This window comes from Dicentrarchus labrax, unplaced genomic scaffold (genome assembly GCF_905237075.1).
Source record: "Dicentrarchus labrax unplaced genomic scaffold, dlabrax2021, whole genome shotgun sequence".
NCBI lineage: Eukaryota > Metazoa > Chordata > Actinopteri > Moronidae > Dicentrarchus > Dicentrarchus labrax.
In genome coordinates, this window is record NW_026136716.1 from 7,028,519 (window position 1) to 7,051,235 (window position 22,717).

A 22,717-nucleotide genomic window follows, 5' to 3' on the forward strand; every position below is an offset into this window, starting at 1 on the left:
GCTAGAAACGAGCAGCCTTCAATTTAGATATCAGAAAATGTTCCTTAAACAACAAACTTTAAACTTCTCAACCGCAAGAAGAGCCCTGAGTCAAATCAGTTTGTTTTATTTATATTATTCTGCATAATGGCTAATTTCACGTTGTGATCTACAATATCAACTTCTAAATGTACTGTTGAGACATAATCACAGTAATCAGTAAGACACAAAATTTTGCTCAGACACAGATTACTAAATATTATTTGAATAATAAATTAACTGTATATTATTAATTATTTCAAGGTGGTGAACACACGTCTTACCATCTAACATGTCACTTTGCATATGTTAGCATTAATCACTGTCAAAATCATTTCTTAGGATTAGCAGGGCATTAATTTTCTCAGCCCTGTTTGTAGAGGAGACCAATGAATGTGCGAATGAATTAGAATTAGCTGTCTAATGATACCTGTTGAGCCGCACTAATCTGAGGTTAATCTAACAATATAAGGCCCTACTCCGAAAGGGAGTCGACTCCGCGGTGAAAAGTGTCTTCTCTCGAAGGGCCGTATGAACCTTAAATAGGATACAGATGTGATATCTAATCTACCCTTTGTGGTGTGCCCATGTGTGTCAGGGATGGAGATGTTGGAGGGCTGAGGGCGCCTGGCTGAGGCTGCAGCTCATTCGTGTCTCTCGGGGACCCGGTGGTTACCTCAGCCGTGGAATTTATAGCGCACACTCTCCCAGGTGTACAAAGTAAACACGGTCAACACTGTCAGGTACCATAACGACCGGGGCAGGAAGCTAACCTTTTCATCTGCCAGCTGCTTACCGAATAATTTATCAGCTCACTCAAACACAAACCGAAGCTTCTGAACCGAGCTTGATTAGGTGTCAAAGAGGAAAGTAGGCTCCCTTAATGAGCCCGTGTTATGGACTTTTTCTCTCTCCCTCTGGAGCTCATTCATATTGAATCAAGCCAATTAACAGTCATAAGACCAGATTAAAATGTTTTATTGCGTTTTAGCGAACTGCAATCGGTCTGTGTTTAAAACGTTCACGTACATCATCAATATGGCAGCTGTGTCAGCAGACAGATTTCCCTTAACGTGACTGTGTTGAGGAGCTACGTTGTCATTACTCCACACTTAACAGTGTTCCTAACGCATTTCAGCAGCAGTGATGGATTGGGGTTTCTTCAGTGCATAGGCCAAGAAGATGCTACAAAATGTCCCCTACTGTCTGACTGTATGTCACTTTTAGAACTATAGTCCTTACAACAAAGTTAAAGATGACTTTTTTCAACTTAATCTTGGGATGCATAAAATCTTTACTAAAATCAGGATGATCGACTTCACTAATCCAACTGATACATTAGGCTTTTAAATGCAGAATTCATAAAAAAAAAAAACACACAAACAGCTGCCTGAGGTGAAAACACATGCCAAAAGAATTAACTCGCCAATACCATTATGATGCGTGGATCTAACCTTGCCATCAACGGTTACATAAAGACTTGAAATTACCCCAAAAAAGCTGTTAAGTCAAGTTGTGATACTGCACTTTTATCCTCCATGTATTATTAACACAAGAAAAGAAAGTAAATCTCAATTCCATGCTCACACACGAAGAAACAAGACGTATAGTGGTAGATCTCACCTTGGTGGCTGTGTGATGTCATCGCTGACAGGTCAGTCGGGTGGGGGTCCACGCAGTGCGGCAGTTGAGCACCCGGCTTGTTGTGTGTATTGCAGAACAGATGTGTGTTTGTGCAAGTGCAGATGTGATTTACAGAGCAGCAATCAGGAGGCTGTTATCCTGCCAAAACTGTGGATGTCTGGCAGTGTGTGTGTGTGTGTGTGTGTGTGTGTGTGGTGTGTGTGTGTGTGTGTGTGTGTGTGTGTGTGCGTGTTAAGGTGTGTGTTCAGGCTGATCCAACACTCAGGACGATCCTTCAAGAATCCCTCAAGGCTGGAAACAGGAAGCAGACGTCCAGCCGCAGCAGCCAATCCCCATGAGGCTTTTGATTTGGCTACTCCAATCAGAGCGGCAGCTCGCTGTCTAGCTCCGGTACCAACCTATAAGAGGGGATAAAAAGGACCATGTCACTGCTTTTATTTGAAAAAATAAGGTCTAATTTCTGATCTAATTATACCAGTGTGATTTTTGAAGGTTTTGATTTACTAAGGTTTGGAAATCTGCATTCAACCAAGAAACATCAATGTGTCAAAGCAGCATGTAAACAAGATATTCTGTCGGTATCAGCCATGACTAATCCACATTAAAAACAGTTTATTCATCAATTTAATTCTAAAATTAATGTTTCCACTACACTGATTCAGTCATAGTGGGCTGCCAACGCAGTTTTTAGTGCCACAACAGTCCCTTGCCTCACGTGAACATGAGTTTTATGCAATGAGGTTTGCAAGTTTTAAATTATAAAAAAGAGAGCACTGATATCGATGATGAGTTGAGGGATCGCAGTCAGTATCAGGAGAAATCTGGATAGGTGAATCCCTGTGAATGTCTCATACATACACACAGCTCATTTTCCAGTTATTTATAGTATTGATCTTTCAGTGACAACTGTTGACTGAACAGAGCTGATCTATGACTTACTCATGCGTATGTCCATCAAAGCAATTATATTCATTTTTTAAACAATCTAGGTCTGCAACTAAAGATTATTAGGATAATAATAAAATAAGGATATGTCAGAAAATACTGAATAATGCCCATCGCAAGTTACAAGCACCTTAGAGAACATTATAGGTCTTGTTTTGTCAGATGAACAGTCCAAAAGTGAAAGATATTCAGTTAGCTATCATAAAACACACAGATGTCAGACAAATTGAGTTTACATGATTAATCCTTTATCGTGATTATTGTCAATTAATTTTCTGTTGATTGAATGATCAATCAACTAATGGTATCAGCTCTAAAGCAGTCTTAATATTAATAATAAACAACTTATTAACCAGTAAACGGTATTTATTTTACAACTTTTAAGAACCACTGTGTAGATTTAGTGGCATCTAACGTGAAGTTACAGCTCAGCCTTCAGAAACTACTGGAAAGGTTTATCTAAAGCCACTGTTTGGTTTGTCCGTTATGGGCTACTGTAGAAACATGGTGGAGCAACATGGCAGACTCCAGAGAAGAGAACCTGCTCCCTCTATAGATAGAAACAGCTCATTCTAACTTAGGTAACTCTTATTTTCAGGTGAATATAAACCAATGAAAACACACCTATGAATATTATATTCCATTTCTGACAACAGATCCTCCTAAATGTTACACACTGGACCTTTAAATCATTCATTTCCTATTTTTTAATCAGGCCAATTATGAAATCCTGCTCCTTGAAATACATCCTGGGACTTTTTAAAGTAAAATACTGTTGCCATGCAGATCCAAGACCACCGTCGAAAAAACTCAATACGACCTCGAGTTCGACCTCGTGCTTACACTGCAAGAAGCTGTAAACCAATCAGGCAATAAATTGCTTGTCCCGGACATAGTTTCTCTTTTACTGGGGCGCTCCAAGATTAAGAAAAAATATGGAAAAAGTATGATGTACTGTTTTCACTGTAGAAATGGATGGAACAGTTCTGTTAGTCTTAGGAACATGTGAACTTCACAGAGCAGAAACCTTTGATTATTTTATGTGTTTTGGGGATAAATGATCTTCTTTGTTTTTGGAGATAGCTGATTGGTCTTTTTGCTGTTTCTGGAAATAAACGATTGTTCTTTTCTTTGTTTTCGGAGAGTAGCCTGAATTCCTCGAGCCTGGAGCAGGAGTGTCAGATGTGATCACGGCTTGAGCCCAAAGCATCAAGTCGACTTTACCACCACAAATAGAAGGGGTAAAACTGCCCCAGGGCGTTGTGGGTAGGGGGGCGTGGGGGTAGTGTGCATGTTCACGCCCTTGTGTGTGTGTGTGTGTGTGTTGGCCAAGGTCTCAGAGGTCCTCTGAAGCAGGAAGGATGCGTGTGTGTGTGTGTGTGTGTGTGTGTGTGTGTGTGTGTGTGTGAACTTAGGGGGGCTGGGTGGGTCTTAAGACTAGAGAGGCCAGACAGTGCGGCCGCAGGACAAATTGCCCCCAAAAAAAGTCGGTCACTGCACAGTGCACGCACACTTGTGCTTTGTGATGGAAAAGGCAAGGAGGGGTGGGCGAGGCGAACGTGTGTGTCACAGGGAGTAGCTGACACTCCAGGGGGGCTTCATGCAACACCATTCTCCCAGGGCATCTCATCTGTCTCGGGAGGGGTATTCATGCATGTGTGTGTGTGTCCTAGGCCATTGTCCCTAAAAAGAGCTCGCTTGATGCAGGGTGACAGATCTGGGGAGACAAGCCCTGAAGCCCAAAGTGAAGAAATAATAAAAAACACAAACCTGTAAAAATGGGTTAAAACCAGAGTTATTGTGAAAGATTACATCAAAACTAGCAACAAAAAAAAGCATTAATTACCATCCAATAAGCATAATAACATGCATTAATTATGACAGTAGCTGCTATAAATCACAATCACAGACCGGTGTGCACACTCAGTCAACCTAACCCTGCACTCCAGTCCGAAACTCAAACTCTCACATTATCTAACGACTAAATTCCCAATATTTCCTGCTACAAACCGTTCCCTGCGCTTAACGACACTTTAAACCAGCCGTCATTTGCTGCTTTGATGTCGCTTTAACAGCTCCAACAACCCGTACGCCCCCATTCACAAAAAAAAAAAAAAAAAAAAAAAAAGATTGACGCATGCAGTGAATTACCACCGCCCATCCCGGACCATTCACACACACACACTCAAACACACACTTTACCCAGGCCTGTACCTTCATTTTACGCATTTTCTCTCACCAATAACACGGGCACAAGGCGACAGAGGCGTGTTGGCACTATGTATTTTGCATTAAAGCCCAAGGCTCGGCCGTGCACTAAAAATAGCTCAACAACAATCGGCATAATAAACATCGCCTCTCCATTCCTCCCCCCACCACCACCACCACCAACCCTCCCTCCCTTATTGCCTACACACTTCCCGCCCGCTACAGTGAAACAAACCGTATGGAAATATGTAGCTTTTAAGAAACAGCTCCTACCAGAAATGCATACAAAAGCAGCCGTGGGAAAAACGCCGAAGCGGAGCGGAGTAGAAACTTCAGCCGGACATTGTTTTGATGAATCCTGTCTGTGCATCGCATCCCTGCCTGAAATATCAACATCAAAGCGGCGCAGCTCGGCTACACATTCATCCCGAGAGCACACAAACACACCAGCAGCTCACCTACACGGGCCAGGAGGAAGCCAGTCGTCCCAACATGTGTCCCACTGGGGGTTTATTTCTCTCCCATGTTAGACTCTGGGGTTTTTCTCAGCGCAGGAGAGAGAGAGCGAGAGAGAGAGAGAGAGAGAGAGAGAGAGAGAGAGAGAGAGGAGGTGGAGGGGAGGAGGGGGGAGACGAAGAAATTCATCTCCTGACAGATTCCGCCATACTGGATTTTTGTTACAGCCCCAGCAGCGTCACATGGAGCGCCCCTACTTTTACCAGGGGCGGGATCAGCCTGATGAAAATGTGATTATCTACTAGTGTACAGCGCGGTGTGTGTGTGTGTGTGTGTGTGTGTGTGTTTGGAGGAATAGGTTGTAATTATGGCTGTGTCATCAATAAGGAAAAAGTCTCAGGGCGTGTCCTGTATTATAACTCCTCTCAGCAGATCTTTTACTTTAAAGTAGAAATACTACAGTGTTACAAGTAAAAGTGCTGCATTCAACATGTTACTTAAAGGTGGAGCTACTTTTATATTCTATATATAGTAACAATAAGTATTTGGATTTGTTGATTATATTTTGTATTATTAAATACCTCAAAACTTTAAAAGTACTTAGTTACTATAAGATATATCACTGTAATATTGTCTAATGTCATTATTTCTTTGTTTTCAATAACTTCGTCCTACTTTATGATGTTTTATATTTACTGTAACTGCTGTGTAATGCTCATATAGGAGCCTGTATGTCTGTGGTACACAGTAATGAGTTTTTAATAAGATTTTCCCGCTCTATGGCATTTTTATTGACCACAACATCATTATTATAATCCAGAATATTGTTATAGCCTCTATATAGTGTTTCTGTGCCCGTCTATAGTGAGTTCTTTAGACCTTTATCCTATTTATTGTATTTTATCTCAAAACACAGTCCCTAAATACTCCTGTATTATTCATATTGGAATTTATTATAACTTCATGCCGACATATATTCTTTTTAACCATTATAATATAGGTACACCAATAATCAGTGTGTCTATGCTACTCAAAAGTACCTGATAATACTTAATGGCATTTTTTCTCCACTGTAATAGCTTGAATGTACTTTATAATAATCCTTTACAGTTGGCCTGATCATCTCAGTGGTGTGTTTCTAATAGCTTTTATGATAGATTTATCTGCTCTTGCGTCATTATCACATTGCTCCTGCAGTAGTCCGATAGATTTATAGCTCGTATCTGTAACTTAAAATGGACTCTTGTAGTTTCATCATGACTACGTTTTTATCTCCAGAGTTATGATGTTATTCTCCTACAATATGCTGATTTTATAATAGTTCTGCTGTGGTTTTTATGTAGTATCCTCACTGGTTGTTAGGAACAAACAAGCTGAAAAAACACTAATATTGACCTATAGATTGTAAAGTTATCCAAGCCTGTCAACTGAATCAATACGTCATTAATCAAATAAAATAATCGCACATATTTCACACATTTCATTTGGTGTTGTAATTAGCAATGATAGAAAGTAATTTGCTGCCTGAGAGCTACGTCAACACCACTAACCTTCCTTCCATTATTCAACACTTTCCATAACCAGTAGTGGCAAAATGAAACAAACGTTTTTATCCAATTCTTGCTCATTGCAACATGAAACGCCTTCCACACCGCCTTCTCTAATCCAATATGCTTTTATTTCCATTACTTTATATTTGATTTTGCGTCTCAGCAGCCACCCACAGGCAAAACTGCGACACCACTGCCTGGTTTAGCTGACTTGATTACTGTAATATGCTAACCAGTTTCTCTCCAGGCTACATCTGCAGGCAGAGACAGTGTTATTATTCACCAAGTGCAGGTAGACTACACAGCTCTGCTATGAGTTAAGTCTGCTCTCACTGGTTCCTCTCGTAGCCCCAGGCTCCTCTGACGGCTCAGTGAAGTTCACAGAGAAATTTTGGATGGATTTTGGAAAGATTCTGGGCCTGAATGGACCTGGCCAACCCACCAAATAGTAGAAGTGGTTGAAACATGACTAAACTTCATGTCTGCCAAAATTTGTGCTAGTGTGTCATTCAGCAAAGGAAAGAAAGCTTTGACAAACAGCGTTACTCCAAGACTGTTGCATTTAATCACCGTGTATGTTCATATTCCACTGACAGCAAACACATAGAGGTTGGAATATTTTGGTTATAGCTGAAAGGCAAATACAACCTAACCCTCATCTGCCAGGATGTCAAAGGTCAGGTGCTCTAATAGCATTGTAATATAAGGACATTACAATGCTATTACATATAAATACTATAAATAGGCAAAGGAGCCTATTTATAGTAATGTCCTATTACAGTATCTAATTGTGTATGTGGGTTTTTTATCTCAGTGCTTCCAAACCTGTGTTGTTTGATGTGCTGCTGCATCAATAAACTCACGTACCACTCCATCAGCACCTCCCTTCATGTTCCAACTGTGTTCACTATTGATTATATAAAAGCAGATATTGTTACAATAATGGTTTAACACAATTGAAGCGTCAATATTTTGGTTGGTCTGGTAAAGTTTGCATTTGTACTACTACCACTTGGAGTGGAATAAGCTTAATATTTGAACTAATTTATCCACAGCTTCTTTTCACCATTAATCCAGTGCTTTTAATTATTGTAACTGTTTACTCATACAATGCACTGAACTTTAACTGCACGGCAATACTTCTTTAAATCCACTTTAAATGTGCCTTTTTATAGTTCCTTATGTTTCTTTTATATCTTATCTTAATGCACTTTATGTCTTTGAATTGCTTTGTTGTTAAAAGCTGCTATACAAATCAACCTACCTTGCCTTTTCACCTGTTTATGCATTAGCTATATCGTAGCTATATCTATTTAACTACGTATCCAGTACTATTAGTTAGCTATTTGAAACTATTTATTCATCAGTTTGACCTAATTGAACCTAATCTACTCACTATTTTAACTTTTTTAACCATTGCATTACTTTCAGCTGACTACAGTGTTTGAATTGTTTACTTTTAGTAAGCTAATCTCTATTTTGAGAATTGGTATTTTCCCATTAATTTCAGTGAACTACAGCTAGCTGGCTTAACTGTTCAGACCTTTCTTAATGCAATCTCAATGGCAACACATAGCAACAGTGTTCATGTGTTACAGCTGACTCAGTACGTGGAAATTTTAAAATTTCTATTATTTTTACTGAGCTAGGCACTCCACAAACTTTCCACGTGGCTCCCGAGGCAACTGCAGTTAACCTACGTTAAAGTTGCCATTAAGCGTGCTTAGTTTTATTTTCAGTTTTCATCTCATACCATGACTATAGTATCACTATAACACATCACATAGTTTATTATCAATTCCTCTGTTACATGGCAAATACCATGTTTTCACTTACATTTATCCTCTTCGGGGAGATCCGAGGTTCACCAGCGATTCCTCATCTTGCTCAAGGGCACTTCAGCAAGGCAGGTGCTTTCTCTCCTGAGCATCGACCTTCCCTCCAGGTCACTATTGCCATTTCTGCTTCTGTGAAAAAGTGGATTATTTTTAACACGGCCCCATCTTTGTGCTGCTGGGGTATAACTTGCATTTATTACAGTATTAATCGAGGTCGCTCCTCTTTTGGAGTAGAGGGGAGGCCCGTTGGGACAGCCGTATCCATAGCAACAGAGGAGCCTCAGTTACGTAAGGCTGCCGGTCTTGGAGGCATCTCTGATGTTGTTGTGCTTGACTCCAGGCCTAAACCCTGTATGGCTGCAGACCTTCTTCCTCTGTATGCTGTATAGGAAAACAAACATAACATACATACTTGAGACAACATTTACATTTTCAACCACTTAAAGAAAGAATTCCGGCTTGTTGTTTCATGTTGTTGTTGTATGTAGATTAACCAATATTTGTGAAGAACTGAAAAAACCTGGAAAACTAACTACCTGGTTATATACTATACTACTGATTATATTTTGTATTATTATAATGAATCTAAAATGTGACTAGTAGGCCTACCTAAAGTTATTAAATAAATGCATAAAAAGTACAATATTTGCTTCTGAATTACAGTAGAGTGGAAGTATAGTGTAGCAGAAAATGGAAATAGTAAAGTAGAAGTTCCTCAAAAGTGTGCTTAAGTTACTTTCTACCACACCTCTCTCTAAAGTACTAGAACATGAACTGCAACTAAATGAAAACTAAACTGAAACCACCAAACCTGAGCTGACATTAGCGAAATATGAATGACATTTAAAAATAAATAAAGATATAGGCTAGTAAATAACGTGAGTCAACAGCCAAACTAGCAGCTCTTAAGTTAAATGCTAACGGCATGCAAACCGGCTCACTGTAACAATCCTAACATGTTAATATTTAGTAGGTATAATGTTTACCAAGTTCACCATTTTAGTTTAGCGTGCAAAGTATATTAATCGATGCAATAATGTGAAGACTTATGTTAGTGGTGATTCTTTACAGATAAGTTACAAATTGCTAAACAACTTACACAATCCTCTCATCATATTCAGAGAGATTTATACATCACTGTGAAACACACTCTATACAAAAGCTCAAAGTTTATACTTGTTACGTCAGGGAGCACAAATTGGTCTTGGACATCTGCATCTGCATTGTTTGTCTATGGGCTTTTGCTGACGCAGACATGCATAAAACACTCAAATGTGTGTATACGTGCGTGTGTGTCAGTGAATGTGTCCAGAGCAGTGATGTCAAAGCAGGGATTAGATTGGCTTATATTGCCCGGAGCAGCACATTTGCAATTCAGTGAACATGACACGCGGGTTGCCAAATCGCTGATTATGTTAGTTTAACTATTTTGCATCTATGGGAGTAACCAGTTCAGGTTTACATCCAGTGCAAGTAGATATAAATCCTCTTTTTTTGGAGCATGATGCCTTTAAAAGCATCAGTACCAAAGAACCTTACATGGCTCTGGCTAAAAACACAGATCCTGAGTAATGATGTTCCAAAAATACATCATGTTTTTGGCCAGCGGCTGGAAAAGGAGCAGCAATCAGGCTAGAAAGTCAACAGGCGAGCGTGTACGGCCTGCGCAAACTACCGCTCTGCTACCACAGCAGACACATCACACACAGGCTGTGGACCAGACCTCTTGCAGTACACACACAACTGGCTGTTAGTGGTTTGAGAAGGGAAGCCGTCATCTCACCCAACACGGTCCCACATGAATCAGACGCAGCGTGCAGACAAAGCAGGCAGACCTCAGCGTCATAAAGAAGCTTTGCTTTGCCAGCAAGAAAGAAAACACTTCTAACATCTCACAGTGCATTTGACAGCGTGTGATGGTGCTGTACAACAACATATTCAACATTAATCAGTGTTATTATGTGAATTAAGCCATTTTCTTGTGTGTTAGCTTGCTTATATTTGAAAAAGAGACATAAAATCTTTCCAGGATGCCATGAAACTGGTGCATTTAAGAGAGAAAAGAGAGCAAAAAGGAGCCATAAAGAGTTCTTGTTAAAAAGAAGCAGAGTCAAGGCTTCTTACAGTCGAGCCAGTTAGTCTAAAACTTTCCATCAAAGCCTCGCTGAGCTGCATGGAGTAATTACCTCTCACACAGCAACAGCTCCCAGGCCTTATTAATGATACTGTTTGTGTGTGCGTGCATGTGTGTGTGTAAAGGTGCATGTAGCGCACATGCACACACACACACACACACACAAAGTAGATGAATATGCCTCCATGTCTTGGTCAGGCAGAGTGTGTGTTTCCGTGTGTGTGTGCCTATAAAGTAACAGCACCCCAGAGTGTCCTGCTTTTCAGACATAAACCAGCTTGCCGGAGTGATAAACCGAGAAATGTTGTTATGACGGGTCGCTCCTGGTCTCTGCTGTCCTGATGACGGCAGAGAGAAGCCCACCCAATGTGCTCTTCCAGAGTGCCTGGGTAAAAATAGGCAGATTCAAAAGACTGAGACAAAACCAAACCGGAAAGCACCCAAAGCAAGAAAACCTCCACTGGCGCTGAACAACCCTCCAGCCGGCTGTTACACATGAAGGCATCGTTGTGTTTCATTTAAATTTAGGGTAAAATGATTTCCTGACCCTGCAGACACATTTTTTACAATTGCAAAAATTTGACTGATAGTAATCTGCGTATTGTAAGAAGTACTCGACACTACAACATAAAAAAATACTGCTTTACAAGTAAAAGTCCTGCATTCAAAAATACTTTGAATAATTAGCTAAATATACTTAAAGTATAAAAAGTGAAAGTAATTATTCCACAGAAAAAATTACCTTTGCGAGTGACATATGATAAAATATGGCATATTAGATCATTAACACTGAGGCAACAATGTAAGCAGCGTTTTATTATTGTAACCTGAGGGAGCAGACCCCCAGGGGTCACAACACAAATGTGTGGGGTTGTGACATGATGATGATGATGATGATGATGATGAGTGTTGTTGCAACAACAACTCTAACCCCCATCCTAGTTTAGCATCTTAGCTTGCTAATTAGTGCTACACCAATTACAACTGAGGCTGAAACCTTTCCCTCCTCTTCTCCCTAAGTATAAAGAACATTACGGAAATGCTGAAAGTAGGTACAGGAAAAGCCAAACTAAATAACTGAAAGTGGTTAAATCACTATTTTTTAGCCTATGATTGATGTTTTGTTGCTCGGGGGGACTGAATCACATGTCTGCTCAGGTCAAATAACTCATGATGTCTGTTACATATATGGAATTTGTTTCCTGTAACTCCTTACCAGAGACTGTATATACAGTCTAAGCTCCTGACCAGGATTAAACCTGCCTTCTCATACTTTATTCAGCCACGTTGTTGATCTTTGATGTGACCAGCCATGTTGTATTCACATTTACAGAATTTTATTTATGAATCACACTGCTTTTAAATATCTGCTAAGCGTAAAATAATTCCCTAAGTCTGGGTTTTGGGTCTGGTCTAAATGCTGTTTCAGGGGCTTTTTCCTGGAAAACAGTGTTTCGCCATGTTTTGGTATAAAAATGGGTTAGTGTAATCATTTGGGAAAACATCAGCTCTTGGATCAGTATTGGTAACATCCTTCAAAATGAACCACAACTCGCTGTAGTAAAAATGTCTAGAAGCCTGAATAATATTCCCAAATTAATCCTACAATGTTAGAGGCTTTTAACTTATGTGAACAGGAGCTGAATGAAGTCTTTTGCGGGTATGACGGCCAGAAAAAAACGACAAACTGATTGATTAAATAAAGCAGCTGCAACCAGCGTCGTAACTAATGTCATCTAACTTTCCAGCATGAGGCTTCAACGGCCTCTTCCAGCGTAACTCATAACCAAACGGAGAGTTTATAAATCTCTCACTCACTGCAGACTTAAAATATCTAAATAACGTACACCCTGATGTTTCCACATCTCACCACATCATGAGATGGTTGTATTTTTCCAGGGAAGGCTTGAAATGGAGGGCCCGGGCAGCCAGTAAAACTTATTTGGGCATGCAGTCCCTGAGCCCTGCCAGCAGCATATAGCGAGAGACATAAAACCCCAAAAACCTGAAGTAGACAAACTGTGTTAAGTGTTCATAAAATATCTCTGGCGAGGGAACTTTAGATGGAGAGATTAAGGAGGAGAGGGGAGCTCCTTTCAGAATGGAGTGCTGCTCTGCTTCTAATGTTATTCCTGTGGTTTACTGCAGTCTCACAAATATCCCTAAATGATGTGAGCTTAGATAGTTTGTCATCTTACCCCCCGAAACACCCTACACAGAAAGGTCAGAGGTCAGGCTCATCATACCTGCAGCTGCCAGGGATTCATTCTGAGTTGTATGTTTGCACAGGGACACTTGAGGAGGTTGATCAGGGGTACAGGTTTACTGTTTCAGGGTCATCTGAGTGTCCAGCTGCCAAAATCCAGATGAGAGAAGCTTGAATGAGACACATTATTCACCAATTATCAGGTCCTTATCAAGAAAACCTTTACGTTTTAAGTGAATGCAACAAACTACATGGCATTTCTAATATTGTGTTATGAAAAGCACAATTCATCATGATGTTTTTGGCTTGATTGATATAAATGTATGTAAATCAGGTAAAACCTCAAAGTCAGCATTAGTTTGATTGACCAAGCCATACATAAAATACTGTTTTCTTCTTCACTGGGTAGTAGTACTTTAGTAGAAATACATCCATCAAAGTCTCTGATGCTGTTTAATATGAGTTCTCAGTGGAATTGGCATTATGTGCCACAATGGCCTCAATAATTGGAAAGTGTCAATGGAATGTACACTATTTTAGGTTAAAAATCCCACAATGCATTGCTTAACCTTTGCTCTGGTAATGAAAGCTGTGCAAATTACAGTTTTGTGGCACTCCAGCTGTCAGTGGCGAAGCAGAAAGATGATGATTCATAAGCATCTGAACGCTCAGCTTACTACTCGCTACGGAGGAGGCCACTGGGTGTTAATCACAGCGGGGATAAAAGAGATATAGAGGTAACGTGTCACGATCAGACTGAAAAGTGACATATTATTACAATCGCACAGTGAGAAACACTTTTAAGAGAAAGAGAAGAGAAATTTTGCACATGGAAGGACTTTCACTTCCTGTGCTGCTTCTCAAATAAAACTGAACAAAAATAGGAACTACGTAGAAAAACACATTATCTGCAAGATGATACTGATAATGGTGATGAGGGAACTGAGTGGGAGGACTTTCTGCTGTACGATGACATCTCGAGGGCAGAGGCCAGCAACAGGGGCAAATTATTAATTAAAGAAGAAGATAATAATAATAATAATAATAAAATAATAATAAAAAGGAAATCAATAAATAAATAGACAAACTGCACACTTTGCTAAATATTTAATAGTTACTTCAAAGTAGTCGTTATTATTTTAGCAACTTATCAAGATTGATTAACTGATATTTTTAGTAATTAGTAACATTTTATTTTTTTTAAATTAACTCTATTTGGACTAATACTATAATTCAACACATGTATTTCTCTCCTTGTGAAAGCTAATAAACAATAACTCTTCTCACATTCATCTGTCAGAGGCTCGCAAAGCATAAAAACAGAGAGATAATAAAAGATAAATAAAGATAATGATGGTAATAATAACATTTTTAACCACCCATAGGAACAACCTAGCAGCTACAAGTTAGCATTATTATGCTACCGTGCTACACGAGTTACCTACAAAACACAAAAACAGATAAGTTTAGTGTTAATTAAACTCTTTATGGGGATATATAACACAGTAATGGGTCGAAGTACCTTCATAAATCAGCTCCAGCTCCTCAAACTCGCCGCTTTTTTGAGCATTAACGCGGTCACATGTTCACTTTGTGCAACGCCGCCATCTTGTGGACTCGGAGGTAAACAACCGGTGACGATGTGTCCCCACGTCATCATCAAGCGGCTGTCCCTCGAGTCGCTGCGACCTGCAACGTGAGGAAAACATGGGGAGGCAGTTAGTTTGACGTCTAAGTGTTGTTTATCTAATTTCACCTAACACTTAAATGAGCCATTTGTGAGCGAAGGTGTGACTTATAACCACACTAGGCCTCCGTAAGTGAGCTAGCTTTACTCGCTCGGTTACTTGTCGGTGGTTTTACTAGCCTTTAGCCGGCTAACAGCATGGATAACACGGGGGAAAATGCGATTGAGCTCCACGGTGATGAGGAAATTATTGAAGTCATCGACCTGAACGAGACTGAGCCTGGTCCTGGTGGGTAGAAAACTGTTTACAAGTCACTTATTGCGCCTTTAATCACACCTGTGGCAACCAATACCTGATTTGGAGCTGGGGTTAGACTGAAGAGGTGAACAGCAAATGACATTTAGTGACTGTGTTTCTCTCTCTCCCTGTCAGATGATTTGGCTGATGACTTGGAGGACGTTGACTTTGAAGAAGACCCTGGAGTCGCAGACGATGAAGGCTGGGAGACGGAGGACGAGATGGAAGCTGAGGCAGAGCAAGATGACAGCGAGTTCACCTTCTCCAAACACACTGGTAGCATCACACCGCGGGCTTTCTGCTCTTATGATGAGGCAGATTTAGTCGGTCACACGTTAAAATTGCTCCTCCTTTCCTCCCCCCAGGCTCAGTGTTTTGCGTGAGTTTGGATCCTGCCACGAACAGCATGGCAGTAACGGGAGGAGAGGATGATAAGGCCTACGTTTGGAGGGTGAGCGACGGAGAAGTTCTGATGGAGTGCACAGGTGAGGGTGAAGTGCAGATTGAGGGCCGTGCTCACATCAAGAATCCTTCACACCTATAGTCAGTTCATCAGGAAAACAGACACACTGAAAACAATACTGTGTTTACATCCCAGCTGGTGAAATCTGAAAATGCAGTTCATGTGTATAAATGACGTTTGTCCACAGATAGCTGTTTTTTTTATATATATATATATATCCCCGTCGACAATGAAAACCTAAAACAATTTGAAAATGTATAAACCCCCTCATATTTTTCCTGACATGACTGAGAAGACTTGCGTCATCATTTTCCAAAAGCAAATTCTTTCTTGTTTACACTAAAACAAAATGCCAGTGTCTGTCGTGTTGCAAAATGATCCCACAAATGCAAGCGATTATCTGTAATTTGAATGTAATAGAAAATCACGTTCTTTAAAAGCCACAACATAGCAAAAATGAACAGTTCTTCTCTTGACTCATGTGGGGTTTTGTAAAAGTCAGTGATTCTCAACTGAGAACTTTCTTTTTCTTCCAGCTGACTGTGACTTGTGTGTTTATAATTGGGCAGCAAGAACATAAACAATATCCATGAATCAAAATAAAGTGTTTGTGGTGTTTCTCTGGAGCTTTTTACATGACACAGCCACTAAAAATGATCTGTGTGACACTTAAAGAATTCACAAAACCTATGTGGGGTCTACAAAAGCAATTTTTTTTGTCTCCACAGGTCACAAAGACTCTGTGACATGTGCAGTGTTCAGCCATGACTCCTCCATGGTGGCTACGGGTGACATGAGTGGCATGATTAAAGTCTGGAAAGTAGAAAGCAAGGAGGAGATCTGGTCCTTTGAAGTGGGAGATCTGGAGGTAAGAATGTGTGTTTGAGAGTGTAATCCAAAATGACTGCAACAGTTTGAGCGTGTGTCTGTGTGTCTGTTTAGTTTGTGCATCTGTAAGCACTTGTGTGAAGTCTTTTATTGGGGCTGAAGGAATTTATGAGGAAAAAAGAGAGGGTGACTGCTCAGGCTGAGAATTTGTGGTCTTTTGGTGGAAATGAATGATCAGACATTCACCCCTTCCTCATCCGCGGCTGCTGAGTTGCCCTTTAGCAAGGCCCACAACCCATCATAATTATAAAACCAGCTCATTGGCCAGCAGTAGAAAATTGTAGTGGAAATCGGAGGGAAGTAATTTGTGTGTGTAGAGTGGCTGTTAATTCGTGGTTGTCTGCCCTGCTTCCTCCTCAGTGGTTGGAGTGGCATCCGTGCGCTCCGGTGCTGCTGGCGGGGACTGACGACGGCAACATGTGGATGTGGAAGATCCCTTCAGGAGACTGTAAAACCTTCCAGAGCTCCGCATGCCAGGCCACCAGTGGCAAAGTCCTCCCCGATGGTGAGAGATGGGAAAACAAGACACAAAGTCCTGAAAAGTCTTGCCGTTTAAATTGAGCTCATTTTACTGAAGTGAAACGTGTAGTTATGTATTTATTTATTTATTTATTTTTCTGCAGGTAAGCGGGCTGTGGTGGGTTATGAGGATGGAACAGTACGTGTGTGGGATTTGAAGCAGGGAAACGCCATCCACATCGTTAAAGGTGAGCCTTTCAGCTCTCAAATGTAGCTTCATCCTGTTGTTACCTTTTTATTTTACAGATTTCACAGTCCACATCAGATTTTCTGCTCTGCATTTGCTCATTAAGAATTATTACACTGAGGGTTTGTCTCGTTCAACAGGACAGGACGGACACCAGGGGGCGCTGACCTGCCTGTCGTGCAACAAGGACGGCTCTCTGGTGCTGACGGGTTCAGTGGACGGCTGTGCGAAGCTCATCAACACGGCCACAGGCAAGGTGGGTGTCACGACAACAGAATAAAAGATAGAGAAGAAAGTTTGTTGTTCTTTATCAGCTTCCAATGTGTGTGTTTTTAATTTCATGCGTGTGTTTAAAGGTGGTCGGATCATTCCCTGCGGACGGAGGCAAAGCCAAAGGATCTGAAGACGGAGAAGAATCCAACTCTGTCGAATCTGTGGGATTCTGCAACATGTGAGTTATAAATGTTTGTCACCACCAGCTACATAAAGTAATTAGCCATCACATGTTGACTGGAGATGAAGTAGACATTAAACTGCACCCAGCTGAATCCAGATGTCACGATTTCATAATTTAGAATCCATTAAAACAAAATGAATAAAAAACATTTGCTGTTTAATGGTTACAGCTTCTCAAATGTTTTGCTGCTAATTCCTGCCTGTAAATTGAATGCCTGACAAACTGTGCGATTTGTAGCCATGACTTTGAGCTTCGCATTTTCAAATCAGGTTAATTAAAACGGTAATCTAGATCACTGCTCTTGTCTGATTTACATCAGGAACATATTCCACTTCAGTCCTGAAGGCCAGGTGTGTGATATCGAAGCCTTATTTTAAATTGAGCATTTGTAATGCCTTTTCATCACAGTTTGAAGGATTAAAAAGGGCCATTAAGTCACTATAAAAGGGCTGAGTACTTGTTATAAATCACATTGAGAGGCGCTTTGGTTTGCAGTCCCCCTATTAAAGAAAATTAACTTCAATTAACATTAACTTAAACTACAAATATGAATGGTTACACATTCAGGAAACACTACACTGTAATAGAAAAGATGCTTGCGCTCAACAGTACAGTTTCACAGCTCTGCTGCAGTTTCCTAAATGTCTCTCTTGTCCTTTCCAGCCTGCCTCTCATAGCTGTGGCGTACCTGGACGGGACTCTGGCCATTTACGACCTCTCCACACAGGTCCTGAGGCACAGGTGCCAACATGAGGTAAGAAGCAGCAGAAAGAGGGGGGAAGTTTGTGTGTGTTTAGTTTAGTTTCCTACGCATACCAAGAAGGATTCTCACTTGTCCTAACACTGTGTACTGCACGGACGCTTTGCAGTCATATCACAGATCTCCTAGCAACCACTTGTGGCACCATCGGGGAGGTCCAGTTGAGTGGATGTTGCCTGTGTGCAGATTAAATACACAGAGACAATTAAGGAATACATTTTTGCAGTTTGCACAGTTGCACATTAAACCTGCAATAACAAATTGTGAACAGAACATTGACATATCATCACCATTTATGTCTTAGCAAACAGTTGCTTCAAGCACAACCAGCAGTCACAGGGCAACATTATCACTGATTTGGAGTTTTTTTGGTCACTTGATGAATTTAAGTCCAGTAGTCACTCTCTTTAGCTCTGTTTTTGGACTCTACCAACACCTGAGGGAAATATCTGTCTCTTTAGCTGCTAAATACTCCACAGTGGTTGGGACTGAGCAGAGAGTGTGCAGTGGGTTTTTAGAGCTTTCTTTGGCTGAAAATGACACTGAGAGATGTGACAGTGAATCAAAACAGTAAAACTGCAGCCAGACAGCTAGACAGTGAGCTCGCCATAAAGCCTTGAGGAGCTGTAGATTGAGGTGATTCTTTGTAGGATCATCACTAGCAGAGACCCCTTTCACATTGTCACGTTTTTATGAGATACATTGATATTATAAAATATGAATTCGAGCCACTTTAATAGACAGTTTGGCAAGCGTTTCCCTCAGTCCTTTTTGTCTAGCTGGGGACAAATCAAGCACAGACACCTTACTTTTCCTTGCTACCTTATCTGCTGGTTTGTTAGCAAAGCAACCAACATATAGTGTGACTTCTAGCCACTATTACCAGTCTCTACTCAATATGTGTTAGCTACATTGAAAACAGGATGTGTTTAAAAACAGGATAGTGATGATTAGCTTCCTAACCAGGGTTAAAATAGGTTTAGAGTTAGAAATGTCAACTGTTCACAGCTGTTGACACCTAAAAATCTCTGTCTGTGTTCATCCAGGCTGGCATCGTTCACCTGCAGTGGGAGGAGTCTTCTTCTGTGGTGTCCACTTGCTGCTTAGACGGAGCACTGCGTCTATGGGACGCTCGTTCCGGAAACATTGTGTCCGAGTACCGCGGCCACACTGCGGAGATCCTCGACTTCACCATCAACAGGTACCAGTTTGCTACAAAGCTCTATCTCTCCTGGTAGAGATCGTTCTTGGATGTAAATATACAGTTTATGTTCATTCTGTCTTTGTCTATCTCGTCTTCAGGGAAGCGTCTCTTGTAGTAACCGCGTCAGGAGACAACCAGGCGAAAGTCTTCTGCCTCCAAAGACCTGATCGGTAAAGAGAGCAGGAAGAGGAAGAGAGAGATGAAAAGAAGAGGAGAGGAAATATATTTCAGGAGAAATAGACTTTTCATGATCAGACTTTTTGTTCTCCAGTAATGGAGAACGTGTTTCCCTTCTCCTTTAGGATTTTAAAATGTCGTCTGGTCTCACCATCTTCTACGTCCTGAGTTTCACATCTGATTCTTTAAAACATCATTACTTTCTTCCAAGTGTGCTTTTGCTCAAGGACCTTAGAGACTAAACAAAGAAAAATTCAAAGAGTGATACATCACAGTCCTTTGCCTTTGACATCCCTTTTAATGTTCTCGCCAAAATGTTTTAGCCATAAAACAGAAAAGAGGAGTTTCCTTTGGTTAAGATTATAATTTTTTCCTTAATTGGAGTTTTTTGTTCCCTAAATAAGTGCTAGTTTACTTCTTGAGGGTGTGTGCATGTGGTCTTCCAGCTCTCAGACAGATTGTTCAGTCAGAAATTATCTCGCCAGTTTTTCTTGATGTAGACTCAAGTGTAAATACCAAATAATAAATAATATACTTTGTTCTGGGTAACTTTGAAAAATCATTTTCAGCTGAGGACTGTCATTTGTGACTAATGTCCGCCCCCCACCTCTTAAAACACATAAACCTCATCTGAGAAAATAGTTTATACTTGCGTCTGTTTTTTGTATGTGTGGTTACCAGTTTAGAGATAAAGCAGTGAAGTGGTCCTTTTGTGGGTCACTGTGACGTGGAGAGCTGAGGAAAATATGCAATCTACTGTAAATTTGTTCTGAATTTAAGTGGGCTCACTCATTGTTTATATTTTCATTTGATTCATTTTTAACTCAGATATGTTTTATTTATTTCATCAGACATGAGTAAAGGGAGGAGGTGAGTCAGTATGGATAGGACGGGACACTAAAGAAAGTAGATCTTCCCAAAAGCGTGTGATTAAAGATAGAAAATTGTAATTGTGAAAGTGGTGAGTACAGTCATAGTAGTTGGCCTTGATTTAGAAAAGTCCAAATTTAGTTATTTTAATATCATTTAATAGATCTGTTCATCTATTCTGCCCAAGGTACCAGCAGCTTTAAAATCAGATTTAAAGTAATTACTCCTGTTGAATTCCACCATAAAGTGGCAAAATGCAGTAAAATATAATAACATTTTAGATCTCTTTTTAAACTTAATTTTCCAACAGTATTATACATGATAATATAATGAGGTATTTTTTTAACTTGAGCAGTGGTATAAATGTATTTGTCTACAACTATGAAACCTCCTGTGGACGCCCATAAGTGGAGGCTGCTGTATGAACAGATCATGAATGACAATATAGTAAAACACAGTTGTTGTAATAATATATCTTCATAGAAGAAGTTACATTAATAAACACTTGTTGCAACTTTATTAAAGTGTTTTGTAAACTGTTTATGAAATGTTTGTGTACTGCTTATAAATGCCAAATAGGCGGAAATTAAAGTGTTTCTGTTACTATGAAGGTACAATTACAGACATTATGAACATGCTTTATAACTATTTTTATTGATTGCCTTAAACGTGTATTTAAATAGTTTTCCAATCAGGTCTAATGTTTTCTGGAAAGGGAAGGGAAAACACAGAATCCTCCTTATTAGTCTCATAAAAATGGTCCGACCTGTGTATATGAACTAAAACATGCACCCAGCTGATCTCCGCCGACTGTTGTGTGTATCCCTCTCCAGCAATTACGCTTTGTATAAAACAAGTGGATGTTGTTAACTGTGCAAAATAGGGCAATCATGACACTTTACTGCCCTTCCTACAACCAGGAAATACATTAACTCACCAGCCACTTTGTTGCTATGTGAATGCTTTAATACAGGCCAAGCTGCTGCTGGTCACATTAGTGTATTTGCTAACATATATATCTGTACGTGTTAAAGAATGAGAGCATGTTAAATGAAATGGTCACGACATTGTTGCACTTCATGGGTTGCTCCTGGTACGCAAAAGTTGGAAAAAAAACACCTCAGCTGTGACTCACTGCAGTCAGTATACGATATCTTGTATTAATGCATTATGACATTCAGGGGTGAGCAGTCAGTGCTTTGATTGGTTATCCAGGCCGTGATAAGTGGCTTAACAGAAAGGAAAACATTTTTCAAAGTCTTGTTTCAAGGCCAAAACCTGTCCTATTCCTTAAACTCTATTTTTAACTCTTATTCTGCCCTCTCGTCCTTTTCTCAGCTGTCAATCACAATGAGGAAAAACATCGGTGTCCTGTGCACAAGTACTTCTTCCTTGTACCTAGATTCTCATTGTGCATGTCCTAATGTGCACATGTGTACACGCATAACTCTCCCAGACAGACAGGAAGGCAGTAAAACTCTTGCACACACAAACATGTTTGTGCACTTCTTGCAGGCACTGTAAAAAAAAAACACATGGTTGAGTCTGGAAGTGTAAAGTCAGAAGATGAAGCACAGAGTACAAGAAAGATGTGTATTGTTGCACGGGATTCATACAGCTCAAGTAACACCTGTCAAGTGTGGCGTTCAGTGGCAGCAGGATCTTTTTCTCATCTGTCAAAGCAGTGTGTTTGGCCTCAAAGGTCAGCCTGTGTGAAGACAAAGGCGAGGAGTGGCCAGAAGGATTATCACCTTTAGACCTGGACAGGGCTGAAGCCTGATCCATTAAATCGCAGCTCATATTCTTGGAGGGCTGCTGTGCTGACAACAGATGCCGAACAAATCGGTTGAGCAGAGAGACACAGGTGCTGGTGCCAAGGTAAACATGTCTGGAGGAAGAGGAGGCAGGTGACAAACCCATTTAAAATACATCTGTTTCACAAAAACATGCAGCATTTGAGAAGAGATCAGGATACTTAAAATATTGTTTATATGGGATTCAGACAGTCCTATTAGTGATAAATTGTTAAAAATTGTCAATTTAAGTAAATAAAACTCAAATATCTGTGGAAACTGAAGAGATCTGAAATCTCAGAGCTCAATTTATCACCTACACTTCAGCTAAGTGTCCTGAACAAAATCAGTGTAGAAGCTAAAAGACGATGTCAGTGTAAGCAATTAAATTATTCCCAGTTAGTTAGAAGAGTTT

At 40.3% G+C, this 22,717-nt stretch overlaps 2 protein-coding genes across 4 annotated transcripts in view; one reads left to right on the plus strand and one right to left on the minus strand.

Annotated features, from left to right (window-relative positions):
- Window positions 1-5,508, minus strand: part of LOC127378385 (histone deacetylase 4) — a 55,350-nt gene extending 49,842 nt beyond the window's left edge. Inside the window, exons 1-2 of one of the 3 annotated variants that reach the window (XM_051427156.1) lie at window positions 5,278-5,508; window positions 1,642-2,060 (exon numbers count right to left, since the gene is read on the minus strand). In XM_051427156.1, coding sequence (XP_051283116.1) covers window positions 1,642-1,663 — 22 coding nt within the window. In that variant the 5' untranslated portion in view covers window positions 1,664-2,060; window positions 5,278-5,508. Of the gene's footprint in view, window positions 1-1,641; window positions 2,061-5,088; window positions 5,183-5,273 lie in introns of those variants that run through there. The other 2 variants (XM_051427155.1, XM_051427157.1) reach the window with 2 other exon arrangements.
- A 9,150-nt stretch (window positions 5,509-14,658) lies between these two features.
- aamp (angio-associated, migratory cell protein) lies at window positions 14,659-20,280 on the plus strand. Its single transcript, XM_051427208.1, has 11 exons — window positions 14,659-14,975; window positions 15,120-15,260; window positions 15,350-15,469; window positions 16,176-16,315; window positions 16,696-16,840; window positions 16,959-17,042; window positions 17,182-17,297; window positions 17,398-17,492; window positions 18,162-18,252; window positions 19,305-19,459; window positions 19,561-20,280. Exons 1-11 carry the CDS (start codon window positions 14,885-14,887, stop codon window positions 19,634-19,636), a joined length of 1,254 nt encoding a protein of 417 aa, XP_051283168.1. The 5' UTR covers window positions 14,659-14,884; the 3' UTR covers window positions 19,637-20,280.
- Window positions 20,281-22,717: the final 2,437 nt, after the last annotated feature.

Coding starts and splice junctions, on each gene's coding strand:
- aamp (XM_051427208.1), top strand. CDS start 14,885: ATGGATAACACGGGGGAAAATGCGATTGAGCTCCACGGTGATGAGGAA. Junction 15,470..16,175: donor AGTTCTGATGGAGTGCACAG/GTGAGGGTGAAG, acceptor TTGTCTCCACAG/GTCACAAAGACTCTGTGACA. Junction 17,043..17,181: donor CGCCATCCACATCGTTAAAG/GTGAGCCTTTCA, acceptor CTCGTTCAACAG/GACAGGACGGACACCAGGGG.